This window comes from Manacus vitellinus, unplaced genomic scaffold, assembly GCF_001715985.3.
Source record: "Manacus vitellinus isolate BGI_N305 unplaced genomic scaffold, ASM171598v3 scaffold_1_pilon, whole genome shotgun sequence".
Taxonomy (NCBI): Eukaryota; Metazoa; Chordata; class Aves; order Passeriformes; family Pipridae; genus Manacus; species Manacus vitellinus.
This window is the reverse complement of record NW_021939396.1, coordinates 12,451,489-12,468,390: the sequence shown is the minus strand read 5'-3', so window position 1 is coordinate 12,468,390 and position 16,902 is coordinate 12,451,489. Positions and strand designations below refer to the sequence as shown.

Below are 16,902 nucleotides of genomic sequence, written 5' to 3'. Positions count from 1 at the left end.
GCTGAGCTGCACACATGGTTAGTCTACCCACAACAGGCTCAGTACCTCATTCTACCCATGCTTAGGCTTCCGCTTGCAGCTTTAGCTCACCTAAGTTTGCAGTGGTTGCTAAGAGGAAACACAACCAAGGTGGGCTTCCCCGGACGTGGCACAGCAGCAGATGGGGAGAGGCTGCGAGCATCACGTCTGAATCCAGGCACGTCCCTTAACATGTGTCCAAGTGCAATGATTAGCACAACTATCCGTGCACTATTAAAGGGATGTGGTGTCTGAATAATAAAATAAGTATATGCATATTACAAAATACCTGAGCCTATCATGTTCCTATTCTACAGATAACTTGTTATTACAAAAACTACAGGATTCAACAGCAGGTATAGAATAGAAAAGTATTTATTAACTTTCATGAAACAAAATATGGCTTAAAAAAAATCCTCTTGAGTCTCTCTTAAATTTTCACTCCCTGCTCTAAGAAGAAGAATCAGTCTCTCATGGAAATTTGGGAAAATTTAAAAAAAAAAATAAAAAATTAACCCAAATACAATCATCTTATAGAAAGCTATGTGAGCTCTGGGCAACAGAAGTCAACCAGTGCGTGGAAATAAAACACTGCCTCTACATACATATAAAGGAAACAGATTAAAAGTGGCAGAGATTATTTTTCTCTATTATTAAAACATCTAAAAAATTAAGTTTTTAAATAAAACATTTCCTAGGTGTAAATAGTACACTGCATAAAACACAGTTAAAGAAATTTAAATGTATCCATCATTTCAAATCCCAGACCTAGTTTAATCTACTGATGTACTTCTCCAGTGGATTCATGAGCTGACCATATAGAATGCTTTCAAGCAAACCCCCCAGCAGGAAGAAATATGTATTTTTCAGTGTTTTAATATTAAAGCTTTTTAAAATTATTTTTAAATTTTAGCAAAACCATCTTTCAAAAGCATATTCCAATGTCAAGCTTGAAGAAAAAATTCTGCCTCTGTCAAAATAATTCGCAAACTTTATTGGATTTTAAAAGCCTGATTACAGGACAAAACATGCATTATGCATTTCGCTAAAATTCCAAAAACAATTGCAGAACTTCATCATATTCAAAGGCTCATGTCCATAATAAATACCATCAGCTTAAAAGCAGCTTGGAATTTTTCAAGAGTTTTAGTATCTGAAAAATGCAAATGTTATATATACTGTACTTTTAAAAGTCTGACATTACTTTGCAATGGTTAAAGCAAGAAACAGCTCAGCTGAAGACTACAGAAAATCCCTGTCTTCTGAGGAGATCATACAATACTGCTCTGGAAACAGCCTGTCACCAAAGGCCTGGCAATTGGCTCTGGCTTAAAACATACTCGGCCTCTAACATTCTTCAAAGGATTAAACCATAATTGATTCTGGCAATACACATGGTCAGCGTGATGTGCAGGGGGTTGCCAGTGGACATGGGGCCCTTACATAAAGAGCCATTTTCTTTGTTTAAAATGGAAAAAAGAGTGGGAGGTGTGGAGAACAGTGAAATACAAAATGAATCAGAATCATAAACCATATTTTTTGAATTAGATTTCAACAACCACATATGCAAATAGAAGGCTTCAAAGGTGGCAGAGGTTCTGAATTGCTAAGGCAATTCACTTATTCTTAGTTCCATAAAAAAAGATAGAAGCTATAGTTATATACATCCTTCTAAGCACTCCGAGAATATTGCAAGCTGAACTCCAGAGAAGCCATTGATATCAGTCTGAAAGTGATGGGGAACGGATTGATCGTGCACTGGCTGGACTGTTAGAGAAAGCAAAAGGATCCTTCTCCTTTTCTTTAGTATCATGTTTATGTTTATGCTTATGCTTATGCTTGTGTTTCTTCTTCTTTTTCTTGTGCTCATGGTGGTGATGGTGGTGGTGATCGCTGTGTTTTGAGGAGTTTGATTCTTTACTAAACACGGAGAGTGGAGCTGTTGAGACAGGGTGCATGTTTATCTCTCCCGAAGATTGTTCTTTACCTAAAGCAATAGATATAGTGGGATTAGTAAATGTTTAACTTGCATTTTTTCCAAAGATAAGAAATTCTGAAATATTAGACAAAGCCTACATTATCATTTAAACATGCTAACACAGAACCTGTTATGATACTTGTACCATTAACTTTTTGGTTTTTTCAGGGAAGGCTCTCAACATGTCATTAAGGTTCCCATACTACTGACAATTTTTACAGAGATAGTCCTTCCTTCCTCAACAGCATAAAAGTATCCCAGACAATTAGGAACTGTGAAGAGCTAAGAAACTCCAAGTTATACAAACTTCCTGAAATTAATTTTTGAACACAGTAGGAAGGCCACTACACCCTGAATAATGCAAATATAACTGTTTGTAAAAATTCTAGCATAAAGTGCAAGGCTGGCATACATAAAAGTGTGGTTTTGGGATGTGAACCCTTTTCAGTCAGGAGCTAATGCTCCCTGCAAGGACATACAAACTTTTGACTGTGAACAGAAGAATTAAACTGCTTTTTCTAAAAACTGCACCTTACAACCAACTTAGTCTATTTGAAAGTTGTTACAAAGTTTTTTTCTTAAACAAAACCAAATCCCAATAAAGACAATTACATCACCTTTGTCAATACATCTTTAACAAATACACTAGAACTACTTATATATTGAGCAAGCCTTGTATCTGAACCTGAGGAAGGAAAATATGATCTATGACATCTCAATCCAGGAATGACTTTCTCATTCTCTCTTTGACTCATTTAACATTTCAGTATTTCACATAGACTGCAATAGCTTCAATAGTAGGGATTAAAGGGCATTAATCTAAGGATAACTGTTAAAGAGCAGAAGTGCCTGGAAGGTAGGAAGGCTCAGATTCCTTTAGGCAGAAATTGAATCAAATCACTCACAGTGCAAAAATGTGCTTTAACAACTATGTAAATGTAGAAAAGCAGTATCAGATTTTTGAAGGCAGCTACTTCCCTAAGTTTTATTTAAAATTTATTTTCTTCACAGTTAGTTTAAATATTTGGGGATTCCCCCCCCTCCAGTTTTTGATGAAAATATCCCCAATAAATAAAATGAATTATGTTTGCAATTATCTTTTCCTGTATATTTGAAAACATGTTTCTTTTCCAGCACATCTTTTTGTTTGGCTGATTAGTTTTGTACTTCTAAAGGCAAGAATGATTAGTCTATGGTAATGATTCCTGCAAGTCTGAAGAGCCAGCTCCCTTGTATGACAAACAAGTATTGAAAACAATTTCTTTTTAGCCTTACCCAAAAGATTAAGAACTGATTTAATCAAGCACATCTATAGGAAAGTTTCTAGATGGTACAGCTGTTCTAGTTTTTGTTTGTTTGTTTTTAAATATGTCTGGGAAAAACAAACTCTACATTTGTATGAAGTGTTTAGAAGTCAGAATAGAAACACAAAACATTTTTACAGTGAGGATGATCAGCGACTTACTATGGGACACGGTGACATCTCTATTGCTTGAAGTCTTAAACAGCACAATTATGTCTTTCTAGAAATATGTTTGATCTTAACCACAAGACGTGAATATGGTGCAAAATAAAATTCTGCTGAGGTTATGAAGGAGGCTAGTCTAGAGTACAACAGTTTCCTATAAACTTAAAATCTCTAATATGCAAGTATTTAAAAAAGCTTTATTTCTTATTTAAAAAGAACTATGCCGCAGTAAGCTCATGTCATCAATGCAAAGATTCATGGTTATGTATGTTATGGCAGATAGAAGAGATACACACCAATTCCAACTTCTACTTGCTGACTTCACAGTTTCGACCATTTTTTTACATTGTTATCTGCAGCCTTTTTTGACAATGCAGACAGCGGGCAAGTATACGGTATTTGATGACAAAAGATACCAAACTGCTTCACAGTGTAACTATTTCCAAGTATATTTTTTCTTTTAAGGTATTCCTGCCTGTATCTAAACCTATCCCTGTAACCTGAGCTCATTCATGTAAAGCGTACAACTTCTAGTCAAGAGAACTTTATTTCTCAGCTGCAAGGATGCAAAGCCAGCCATTAAACAGAACTCAAAATGGTGGAAAAAGGAGCATATCTGACTCAAGCCACTAGAAAAGGAAAGGGTGGAGGCTGTACCTCAGAAAACCAAAGCAGGCAGTATTTGACACCATTAAAATAGGCTACAGTAGTTAAAGGTGAACTGTGACAGTGACACAAGCAGAGCTCCCAGTGAGGCAGAAATAAAGGTCATGGCAAAGAGCCTGAAAAACATTGGTCAGTGTTCATCCACAGAAAATGTACAAAAGATTATCCAAAATACAGAAAACATTCTCACATGTTGTCAAGCCACAGGGACAAGATAAATTAAAATATACAAGGCAAAACCAAGTCAACTTAAAAGAAAAGAAAAACCCCCCACACATTACACAAACTCTTCAAACTTCCCAGCTACATTAGTTCCAAATTGTGGAGTTATTCTTATATGGAAACTAAACCTTTAAGTCTAGACACTACATCTGTAACAACTTCAAAGCTAAGCCTCTAAGCTTTAAAAAGTTTAACCCAATAGAACTGGTATAGAGACAGTGGTTTAAGTCTGCAGGGATGATGTAGCAGAAGTGTCAAGCACTAGTGAATATGGAGGAAGATAGAAGATGCAATCAAACAGACCCTCCTGACTCTGTTGCATGACCTGCAACTTGTGCAAGTTTCCTGCAGTTTACTGAACTACCAGCTCTGCTAAGGCAACAGTCAGTATTATCAACTTGTTACTTATTTCAGGTGACTTATTTTTATATATTAAAAAAATATATTAGTTAAAGCAGTTAAACACCATTGACTGGAGTAAGCTATGGAGCAAATTCAACTGTAGTTCAAGCCAACAGGACTGAAGAGGTGATGGTGACCACTTAGAGAGGGAGGAAGATCTTCAAGAAGGGGAGAAATGGGATCCAACTGCAACTCAAGGGTTACTGACACTTAAGGAGACAGTCAATATTGGTAATATGGCACAGAAGTCAGTAAGAAATTAAAGAATGTCATTACAAAAATCTAATTCTACCAGCCAGCACTGAGTACACATAAATCTAATACTCAGCCAACACTGAGTACACATACAATTTCTTCACAGAGGTCAATGATGACTCTAATCTGTTGGGTTTTTCTAAATGCAAGAATAACAGCTATCTGGAAAATTTCCCCCTACTGTTAAAGAGTGCTTTGAAACCAGGAATCAAATATATTGATCCTGGATGATGACTCCAAAAGATTGAGCACAAACTATCAAACTTGGTTGTGTGTTAAAATGGATAGACTTAAAAAAGCTCTATAGAAAATGTTACAGATTTGTATCCATAAAATTCAGTTAAAACTGCAGAATACTTTGTTTTCTTCCTTTTAATTAGTATCTACTTAAAGCCCATGCCAGGAACATGCCAAGCATAGTTAAGGAAAGCAAGGCTAAAAAGAAGTTGCTTTACAGGGCAATATCATTATCCTTATATCAACAGGAGTAGCAGGACTGCTGCAAGGAGGCAGAGAGCACTCCCTCTTCCTTCAGGGAACTCACTTCCTGGCAGAGGGAGTGGAACCTGAGTTTCTCAAATCACAGAAACACAAAATAAGTGGAGGGTGAGCCCAGGAGCTCACTTTTGAAGTGGTTAGTAGCATTCCTTGGAAGAAAATGCACATACATGTGTCTATCCACTTGGATCTCCTTCTGTTTAGGATGTGGAGATTCCATTGTAATTACTGGCTTTGTGGTGTTCCAGCTAGCTGGGTAGGTGTTTAAAATTAGACAGAATTACAATCTGATGGGAGAAAGATCAGAAACTTGTGTACAGTTTGTCACAGGGACAGTACAAATGCTGTGGATGTTATGAGAGAGAGTAAAATATGAAAACATAGATCTCTTATATTAGTTTTAGAATAAAAGGGATTTAGATCCTGATAAGTTTTAAAGTCACATTTTCTGTCATAACACAAATTGCTGTTAGATAATTATAGCATCCTGTTCAATTATTTAAGTAAGTTTCTTCTCTTTTTAAGACTTATGAGTGCATTAACATTGAACTATGTTGTTGGGTAGTGTTTTACCTATTTAATCTTATTTTGTTATTGAACCTTTACAATTTGAGAATATGTAACTTGAGATTTTAACATGCTAGCAAGCTTTCATAAGATCTTTCATACAGTCTCTCCTATGTTTCTGATTTTGTGTAAAGAGGGGAGGACACCACATACTTAGAGCCTCTGTTTCTTTCCATGGACAATCAATGTCAAACAGCTGGTTTATACAAGACTTTTACAAATTAAAATGACCTTGTTTGAAACGACCCCATTTGCGCCCTGATTTATTCGAATGTCAGAGAGGGAGAAACCAAGTTCACAAATCACAGCAAAGGCTGAGCCCACAGGTCCAGTGTTTTGGCTGAGAACAGGCTGGTGCTCCAGAACTTGACACCAACCAGCTCTGAGAAGAAAGGGACATCAGCACAAGCACACAAGCACTTATGTGTCTCTCCCAGGACTCAAAGAAAGCTTACCAATGAGAAGGATAATGCACTCCCTTTGCCTAGCAGTTGAACTGCAGCTCTGGTTAGCATTTTCTCCAAAGAGGGAACACTTAAAGAATGGAAAAAAATCATAAAAACTGTTTCAAAATTATCCTGGTTTTCCTTATTTTTTTTTCTTTTTAGTGTTACCCTGGAAACATCCGAGACACACTGTTTTTTAATTTCATGCTGTGTTTATGCATCTGTTGAGCCATCAACAAAGCAGAAATAAAAAGTTACCAAGCATAAATGATTTCAAGTTTCCAGAATGCAAGTGTCTTGTAATTTGTCTAAAGAAGCCGAATTTTCAAATTATATATCTCTGAAAAAAATATCCATTTTCTTTCTAGGAGAGTGCTCTTTTAAGGTCCATGGGAGAAAATTTAAATTTTGAGGGTAAGAAGTAAGGGTCTAGTTAAAAAAAATAAAACTACCCAGAAGTTCTCTGAGGATGTGCTAAGCAAATCACATAGTTTGGCTCCAACATAAACATTTTAACTAGTTCCAATTTACAGTTTCATTTGATTTCATTTTTTAGTGGGATCTATAACCAGATGGACAATTCCTTATACCTATACCAAAGGTATACCTAAAGTACTGAATAGGCAAGCTGGTGATTTAACTAAAATATACTTTTAATTGGTAATAATTTTATTAATTTCTTCATTTGACTTTCATTTAACAACTATATTGCCTTGGGCTTACATTAAAATAACAGCTTTTTTACTACATTTATATTAATATTGTAGAAATTCTAATGAAATCTCTATTTTAGAAAAAAAGAACATTTAAATCAGCAAGCCAGTTCAGAATACTTTATGCCTCCAACAGTTTCAGGTAGTTCACTTGAAAATTTGCTATCCTTGTCCATCCTCTGGGTTTCAGAGTGATCCGTTGTTTTCTCAGAGATAGTCACAGCTACAATATTATGTTTTTATTAAATCATGTAGTTGACACACTGCAGCCACACACTGATGCAATTCTCACTTACGCTGTCACTATCTGCAGTGCTTTTGTTTCTATTAAAGCTGCTTTCTTTACTTCAGGATAAAGCACTGGAAAACACCCTTCGTTGTGAAGTGTACAATTAACACACACTGCTTCAGTGAAGCAAAATTATCTACAGAACCTCAAAGCCTATGAGTTACCATTTTTGAAACAGTTATATCTTGGGTAATAAAGTCGACATATGTGTAATGGCTACTATCAAACAGATACTATATTAATATTATGTGTTATTAAAAGGTATTCTAACAGAACAGTTGTAACAACATTTACCTCCTTAGATAGTAAAGCAAAAATTCATCATTTCAATAGTGCCCTCATATCCAAGAACTGTTCATTTATATATTTGTCTGTGTGCTGATGTTTCCACAGCCCTTTTTGGCAGAGAACCACTAATGGCTGAACTCTGATGTACTGCTGTGCTTACAGCTAACTCGGGGAACTGCAGAGCTGCAGGATAGGGTTTCTTAACAGTTCAGACTGGATTTCTATTTACTACTGCATTTCTATTTACTGCTGCATCCACATTCAAAATGTGGTGACTTGCACCTAAGGCTCAGATCTGCTGTTGGATATGTACTCTTTAAATATAATAACTACAGTAGTTTTACCTCTACATTTTACTGCAGCATGTGCAGTATGTCCAGTTTCAAACTGTTCCAGAAAAAAGTCAATCCAGATAAATCATAATTTCCTGAAAGTGTAGACAGTAACTGCGATAAACAAAACCACAATCCAATCAACATGTGTGTGTGTGGCCTAGACCTCCAAAGTTTCATGTACATCTACATAGTAAACAGAGCAACCTACAAGGTCAGCAGTGGAAATTTCCAATTTGATTATCCTGGAAAACTACAAAAGTATTAACAGAATGGCCAAAGAATTTGTTTGATCTGAGTTTGAATGCTCAGGATGTGTCCTTGAAGCCCACTGCCTCTGAATATGATCAGAAAAAGGACTGCCAATGCACAAAGAGAACATTGCTGTATTTTCTTTTGTTTCCTTTGTAGAAATAAAGACAAGAGAGAACTGGATACTGCTTTTTATCAACTTTCAATCCATCAAAACTAGTTGGGAAATTCTAATTAAGTGTTTATCAGTGATGAGCCATAATGATATGTAACTTCACTGGCAGATCATGCAGACTCGTAGCCAGGCATTTATTTTGAAAGCAGAAAAGACCAGGCCAATCAACAATCACTGACAGATACAGCAAAAACCTTTTAAAGGTTACTTCTGACGTACTGTACTATCAGATTAGTGAAATACTGAAGTAAAGAAGCGTATCTTTATCTGATTTCACTGAAGTCAACAACACATGACGAGTCACCTTACAATCTGAGAATTCAAATCTGCTGCTTACACAAAATCTGATCTTGAAATTCTTTTGATCTTAAGAGTAGGGAGCATTCCTACTATTCTTGATGATTTAGTAGCAAATAAAATTTGTTCTCACATTAGAAACATGACCTTGCACAGCTTTGGAGGCTCAAAGGAGGCTACCAAGTTTCTAGTCCTTAGGGTAGATGAGTAATCAGCACAATAGCTTCTTCAGACAGTTCACAACTGATGTTTCATTTGTTTTAATAATTTCTTGAAAAAATGCTTAGATTCCCTTATAACTACCAGAGTCCACAGTTCTATTATCCTGGTCAGGATGCTTTAGTAGGATTTGAAACATTTATTTTCTATATGAACCAGGAAAGGTGCTGTAATTACAACACTGAAACCTGTAATCCAGCAATAGTTGTATTACAAGACTTCTTTTATTGTCTCAATCCTAACCTTTCATATGCACAGGCAGAAGCATACAATAAAAAACTCCTACAAATTTTTAAAGGAAAACAACATTGTCCTGGCTTTACAGGGGTTACAACAACTTGAACAAATCAAAATTATCATTTGGGGTGGTGTGTGGAGTAAAAAAAAAACAAAACAACAACCCAACAAAAAACCACAGATACAGCAGGACTCAGACCCAACATGAACTTCCTCCTGGCAGCTGCTGTTTGCAGGCCGTGTTTGGCTGATGACCTAACACTTCATGTGACATGTGGGGACATAACCCACAGCTGTGGGAGGAAAACTGCATAAGGACTAACAGCTCACTCCTTCCAAGTACGAGTCACAGAACTAAGGCAGATACAAGATCTTACAGATTTACTAAGATACTGAGACCATTTCTGAACCTGTTGTCAATCTGTTTCACAATAATCACTCACTGAATTGCACCCACCCTCCGTCATTGTTGCAAGACCTCAAAGGCCCTCAGGAAATATTTTCTGCAACTCCTTTGTAAAACAAAAAACTCCTATGCATGAAAAAAATTATTTATTTATCCTTTTATTTTTCCCCATCTGTTTCTCCTCAGAAGTATATAATTTCCTAAAGATGGAACTATCTTTATTTACTCAGTCTGAAATTCATACATCTCTGCTTCTAAGAAAAATGGCATGAATAAGAAACAGGTGAAATTTTAGAAGCAAAGATTATGTGAAGTGGAACTGTTTCTAACCGTACAAACAAAAAAAAAAGAAAAAATAATCTGAAGTGTTTCAAAATAATGCTTTTCAAAGGCTTATTATTTAAAATGAATTCTGTTGCAAAACCCGGCATTTGTCTCATTTTTTTATCTAGGAAAGAAAATGTATTCCAGTGTGCTGAATGTCTAAACAGCAGAGGTGAGAAGGTCATTCAGCACACAAGTGAAACTCGAAGTAGCTTGTGTCTGCTGTAGGTCTACAAAAGCAGCAGTCAACTGGCCATTACTCTGACTCTTGGTCAGACTTTACCCTTTCTGACCCCTAGTGCGAACTTAATTTGCAACAGTCCTGGAGCACAGAGCTGGCATACACAGGGTCCCATAAGTCCTATTTGTGAAGCATTTGGCAGCGTTTTGTTTATGACTTGATATTCCGTAGAGTGTGTAAACCTAGTAAAAAAATTGTTGCAAAATATCATGTAAGAGTTATAAATACTAATCCTCAGCGGATCAGCTTTGCAGTTGCTTGCCCTGGATGCGTCATTCTTTGCCGTAACAGAAAATGTGATGGTTGACCATAGCTCTGAGAACAAAATTCAGAGGAGCTCTGAGGTTCAAGGTAAAGGTTGTGCAGACATAGGCTTCTAAGTTCATGAGAGCAACCTATATGCAGCCTGCCCCTTTACTCTGTTGAAATAAGGCAAAAAGTTGTGAGTTTTGCTACTCTACATCTCTAACAGCAAAGCCATCCTGGTGGAGTTCGCTGTACAGGCACATGTCATTAACTGGAGGCCATCTGGAATCCAGAAACCAGACCTCTCTGTGTTTTAATGTCCCCACACGAACTTAACTGCTTAGCTGAGCAGTGCCAGCAGTTACCTGTATTAAAAAAAATAAAAATTACAAAGAAACAAACAAAGCCTGTTAGTGGCTGGAGCATCTGCCAAGGAAGTAAAAACATTAAGTCCTAGGCTCTAACAGAATATGAGCCTACAGCTTCCATACCGCTGGCAAGCACTAAGGCACCAGCCTCAGCAGGATTCTTGGAGCAGAAGCATCCACCAGCCCTTCTCTTAAATGGGGCCACTAAATTGCCAGGTCACAGAGAAAGCAGATGAGGTCACCTGTCAGCATAGCTCAGGACCTAGGGCCCTCAGGATGGAACCAACACCCCAGATCTTGCTGCTAAGGTCTACTTCTGTTTTACATTAGGCAGTCACTGGATAAAACAGAAAAACAAGGAAGAGGGTAATTACGCTGAATTCTAAAGCCAAAAACTTCACTTTTACACAATGCAGTACTGCAACCATAAAACCTTGTTCTGGATCTGTACGAAGACCTCTCAGAAAGCTTAGTACATTGTGACATTACCTCAGCTTAGCTCCACTGGCACATTCTGGATTTAAACTTCAGAAATGTGGTTAAAATATTTTGAGAAAACGAGACTGCCCACTGAATTTCTTTGCTACTGACAGATCAGCAAAGAAGATGAAAGTTCATCAGTGAAGTTCAGCCTGCCTTAGGGTTTCTAAGAAACACAATGCTTTGACAATAATTTTGTCAAGTATTCTACGAAAAAAGATACTAAGATGTACTAAAAGAAAGGAAGTGCTTGAAATGAAACCATTTTGCTCACAGACACCATATTTTCAATTTGAAAAGCCCTTTTAAGTATCTTTGAGGCTTGTGTTTTTTAACTGCTAATGTTAAGTCATAAATCATTAATATTTGATATTTTTTTTACCTGAAGAGTCCTCCTATTTTCTTTAATCTCCAAAATTATTACATTTTAAATGACACATATGGCAAAAGAACTTTTACCTAATTGCGTATGGGGTTCTACTTCAACTTTGTGTTCTTTTATTCATTCCTTAGCTTTTCACTTTTATAAGCATGGTATATACTTGTCTTACTTAGATATGTGTGAAAATACACATGTATCTATACACATGTATCTATACATATGCTGGAAGGTAAAGAAATGTTCTTATGCACCCTTTATATATTTCCTGGAATTTTGATAACATTTAACACTTACCAACACTATATGTATGGAAATAAGCAGCAGCAAAAAACACTCCACAACTGAAATAGTTAAAAAATCATAAAATCATTTTGCCAATAAAGTTACTCGTACCTGGTGTGGATGGTCTCTCCAGCATATTCAAATGATGGTAAATAAAGGCTTGACTGTCATGAACTGTGTCCATATCAATTTCTTCCTCCTCTTGAGAGTTTGAGAACTAAGATACCAGGAAAAAAAACAAGCAGATGCTAATAACTCATAAAAACATCACTAAACAGAACTTAAAATATTTAATTTTTGAGGTAAACTGGGGGTGAGAGGGAAAGGAAGTGATATCTACCACTGCAAAGGAATAATAATTCAATAAAATTAAAAAGGGTCAGTTACTTTTCTTCTTTCTAATTTACTGTGAAGCTGTGTGAACAAGAGCATTATCTGTCAACTTTAGTTCTTGCCAGCCAATAAAGAATCTGATAGGAAATGATTTTGCCAAAGTAAGCATAACAGCTGCTGTACACATATACACAGCATGTCTTTTGTTTGAACACAGCTTCAAGGGAAGTCAGCAGATGCCACTGCTGTTATTCTGAACACCCTACAATATTGTGCAAGTTGAATTTCCATTTCTTACTCTGATTTTGAGTTTGACTTTACTGTCTTCATTCTTCTCTAGTATTTGCCCTGGCTCCAATGGAGACCCGAGTGGCATATCAGCCTTCCTCTTCACCCCCTGCTGATGACCAGAAATGCTGGATGCTGTTTCCTTAATAAGATGATCATCCTCCTGAAGCAGCATTAAAAGACCAAAATTAGAAGGTAGCAAGATCCATGTTTCAGAGAAAGAGACCTGATAGCAGAAAAATCTTCTGAGTAAAGTGGGTGATTTGAACAAAGTTTTCCCTGTAGTACTGGCAAAAAGTATTTTCTAAAACCCTGTATGGATTTGTGCCAACCACTTCTACAAACTAGTTTCTCTTTACTTCTATCCCTGCTCCCTCTGCATATCTAGCATTGGCATCTTTTCTGTCGCTTCTCACAATCATGGTACTGTTGGTTGCAACAACATTTGCTGCCTCTGAATAGCCTTTCTATAAATCTGTGCCTCGTGGACTCTACTTATGCCAAATCTCAGTTGAAAAACTATGACAGCCTCTGATTTACACATGGGATTTAGCTAAATCTTCTTCTACTTAGTTATAAAAGCTAACTCTTACTTTATTGAGTACAAATCATAATGTGTACTTATAGCTTCGTTGTTTTTTTTTAATTTACAATAATTATTAAAAAGAACTAAAGTATTTTGTAATTACTGCTTAGATTATAAAAAATATCAAGGTCAAAAAAATATAAAAATAGGAGAGTCTACTAAGTTATACATATAGTCATGAAAACAGGTATTCCAACAAGTCCAATACACAAAATATTGAAGGGAAAATAAAGTATCCACAGAAGTAAACATAATTAAAAGCTCACTATAACCTAGATAAAAGGCATATATATCATAGACTCTCAAGAGCATACGCTCCTCCACCGAACTGCTCTTTCTCTATCCTACAAAGGGCACACTAGTCCCACAAACTCTTGCCCTGAACAATTCAAATTCTATTTCATAAAGTGGGTAACTTTTACCATCCTCAGCAAATTCAGTGTCACAAGTCTATCAGTACTTATTTTAACATGTTTATGCTCTCAGATTACGTCTACTTTAAAGAACCCAGTTAATCTGATGAATTCTATCACCTGTTTATTCTTTTTTTCCCCTCAAATACATATTTCCTTTTTTAATTCCCTATTATTTCGGCCATTACACTGCTATGGTGAAACACTTTTGGATGAACTTTGTCTGAGAGGCAGTTTTTGTTTGTGATTTTTGTTTTTACAAGGAAAATCAGTTCCCTGAATTTTGGGGGAGTAACAGGGAAAACAGTAACCTTAAAGTAAGGGGTAGGAGAATGGAGATGAGGCACAGGAGAAGATATGATGGGTGAAATGTAAATTGAGGCTTATACTGGAGCTATATGTTTACACTAGTCCAAGCCAGTACCGCTGCTAAAAGAAGCAGCCTCTTCCTCATACGGTTCTGTCCTGGGGTGCCAAAAGCATTTTTAAACTACGTGATGAACCAGACCAGGAACCTGAAATATCTGTTCATAAAAAGGTACTGCTCAACGAGATCCTCCCCTGATCCAGCTCACTATGCAGCAACAACTACTATGCTAGCACAAAGGAGAGAACAGTATAGAAAAAGAAGAGTTAAGAGGAAATCCTTTGATAGTCTGGCTCCAAAAAAAGACTGTGTGGTCACTGAACTGCAACCTAAAAATCTGCCAACAAAATGCCTCCTGCTATTTAATTCTAATGATTATGTACAGCAAATTAGGACTTACTCCATGCTCTGTAAATATGCAGGAGAGCTCTAATGATATCTGACTCTACCAGCATTTTCTCCCCCTGCTGGAAAGGGCCTGCGGGGTGCTGTTAATTAGTACTCTCAGTATACTTTTCAATAAAAACTATTTAGACATTAACTATGGGACTGATAAACCATCAGTAAACCATCCCATTCAAATGGGTGGAAAGAGTTCCAAACCTGCTAATCACATGTTCGCATGCTCTTTCAGGATCTATCCCTGAACAGTTTCAATCAAATGCACTTCTTGAAACTGTTAAGAAAAATCACTCATTATTTCCATGTCTGTTGATTTTTTCCCCTCATAATTAAATATGTCCAACAAAAATACTCCATCCTGCAGCAGTGGCAGTTATTCTTAAGGAAAGAATGAACTTAATAGCTTATAAAAATCTATTCTGCAACTGCACAATGTATTATGTTTTAGGACTGACAGATCCAGAAAGATATCAAGCTGAATGTATGCCATTTTTCAGAAGTTGTTACAAATCCTTCAGAGCACAGTACTAAACAGTCAGATTCAAATGCGTTCAATGTATTAAAGTTCCAACTTTCACATCTCTTAAAGTTGTTTAAAAACAGGTGTATCTATGTATTTTAAGATGTAACAAATTTACTGATAAAAGGTTTTGTTTTGGAAAATTGCATAACTTGCCTATAATAAATATTCCTGGTCTAATAAAAAAGGTTTTCATTACAGCATCAAACATTTCTGTGAAGCACTTCATGTCTCATAAGCAATATACAAAAAGTAAAGTTTTGTAAAGAATAGAAATGATGAAACTAGAAAAAAACAAGTAAAAAGCTTGCATATGCTACGCAAAAAATTTAAAAAATGTAAAAAAAGCTGGTATATGCCAGCTTTTCAAGTGGACAGAATAGAGAGCAATAATATAAAAAGGCAGTTTAGGTAAAGCATGAGAGGCTTGAACACAGTACAAAATCAAATCAGCAACCAAAGCAAGGACTTGTAGGCAGCTGAATGGGAAGTATATGCAGGTGGTTTGTGCTTACGGTGTTCTGAAATCCTACTGACTGTCCGTGATTGTTAGTACTATTCACAGGTTCCTGATTATTTGCAACTGATTCAGGGATAATCGTTGGATTAAGTACAGCCTTCTTTTCTTTCAGATTAAGAACAAGTCCAAGCTCTGGTAACGGTAAACAAGAAGGTCTGCTGAGGCCAAAAAGTGTGAAATAGAGGTCCACAGCACCACATCGTAATCTCCAGTCATGTGAAGTTCCTAAAATCCAAAAGAGATTGTTGTTAACACAGAGATACAATCTTCTGCTTTCCCACAGATAAAACAGTTTAAGCGATCTGGGGCTACCAAAGTATGACATTTTCTGTGCTTAAGTTACACTTCCTTCATTATTCCTGCTTCTTCTTGGCTCTAACTCACCTGCCACATCCTGTTCAAAAGGAAAGTTTTAAGTTGCTTGGGTTGTAAGCTAGACATGTTTAGTTGAACAAGACTGGGAAAGTGCTTTAATAACATAATGAAAAATAAAAAAAAAATAACCAGACCCATATACTTTTATTTTTCAAGTTGCACCCCAAGTTTTTCTATTGGACAATTAAATAGAACATTTCATAACCAAACTGGCTTTCCATATCAATGGATTTGGTTGCATTTGCCCATGTATTCCATGAAATATAGTAGAAACCGTAAGCATGGCCAAGATCTATACCCTCTGGAAACTGCACTGATAGAGAAATGCAGAAGCACGTTTTTTGATATCACTACTATGTCAAGTACTTCACTGGATACCCAGTATTTTAATTTGTATTTATACTGGAGACATGTATTCTTACTGCACAAAGCAATGCTTTGGGTTTTTTTATTATTTTTCACTGCAAACTGTGTACTGCTTTTATATCATCATACACAAACAGTCAGAGCACGTTTGGCACCAATCACAACAGAAAGACATGTAACATCTGGTGCAACGCTGCAAATACAGCGATTCTGGTGTTAACTCAGCCCAGCTCTCGAGTGACTGCAAGTTTATTGAACATATTGTTCCCCAGGAGGAATTGAGCTATATCTGGTAAACAAGACACAGATGTGTCAACTGCCATATTAATATGGCTGTGTAAGACTTAGTACAAAATAAAATTATAAGATCTATCCCTGTAAATAGTAGTTTTATGAGGCTAAATAGTGTTTTGAGTAATCTTAGCTTACCCTTACCAGCTAAAATTACCAGTTACTCTCAGTTACACATGAGATCAGTATGAATATTAATCTGGACATTTATAACATTAAAATACTCCCAGAGAATGACACATTCACAAATATTAATTTAAAAACTATTGTAATATTTTAACAACAAATAATTTGCTCAGTTTCTTCACTACATTTAAAATTACTTGAAGAATTCCCATTCAGCATCTCTTTTCTTCTCCAGTGGAACAGCTAAACTTAAATACAACTGGT

The 16,902-nt window shown here is 36.3% G+C and overlaps 1 protein-coding gene across 2 annotated transcripts in view; it reads right to left on the bottom strand.

The window, feature by feature from the left end:
- Positions 1 to 375: 375 nt before the first annotated feature.
- TAF2 (TATA-box binding protein associated factor 2) overlaps positions 376 to 16,902 on the bottom strand; it is a 67,039-nt gene continuing 50,512 nt past the window's right edge. The window contains exons 23-26 of one of the 2 annotated variants that reach the window (XM_018077246.2): positions 15,476 to 15,705; positions 12,683 to 12,835; positions 12,163 to 12,268; positions 376 to 2,005 (exon numbers count right to left, since the gene is read on the bottom strand). In XM_018077246.2, coding sequence (XP_017932735.2) covers positions 1,740 to 2,005; positions 12,163 to 12,268; positions 12,683 to 12,835; positions 15,476 to 15,705 — 755 coding nt within the window. In that variant the 3' untranslated portion in view covers positions 376 to 1,739. The remainder of the gene's footprint in view (positions 2,006 to 12,162; positions 12,269 to 12,682; positions 12,836 to 15,475; positions 15,706 to 16,902) is intronic. The other variant, XM_018077256.2, reaches the window with a different exon arrangement.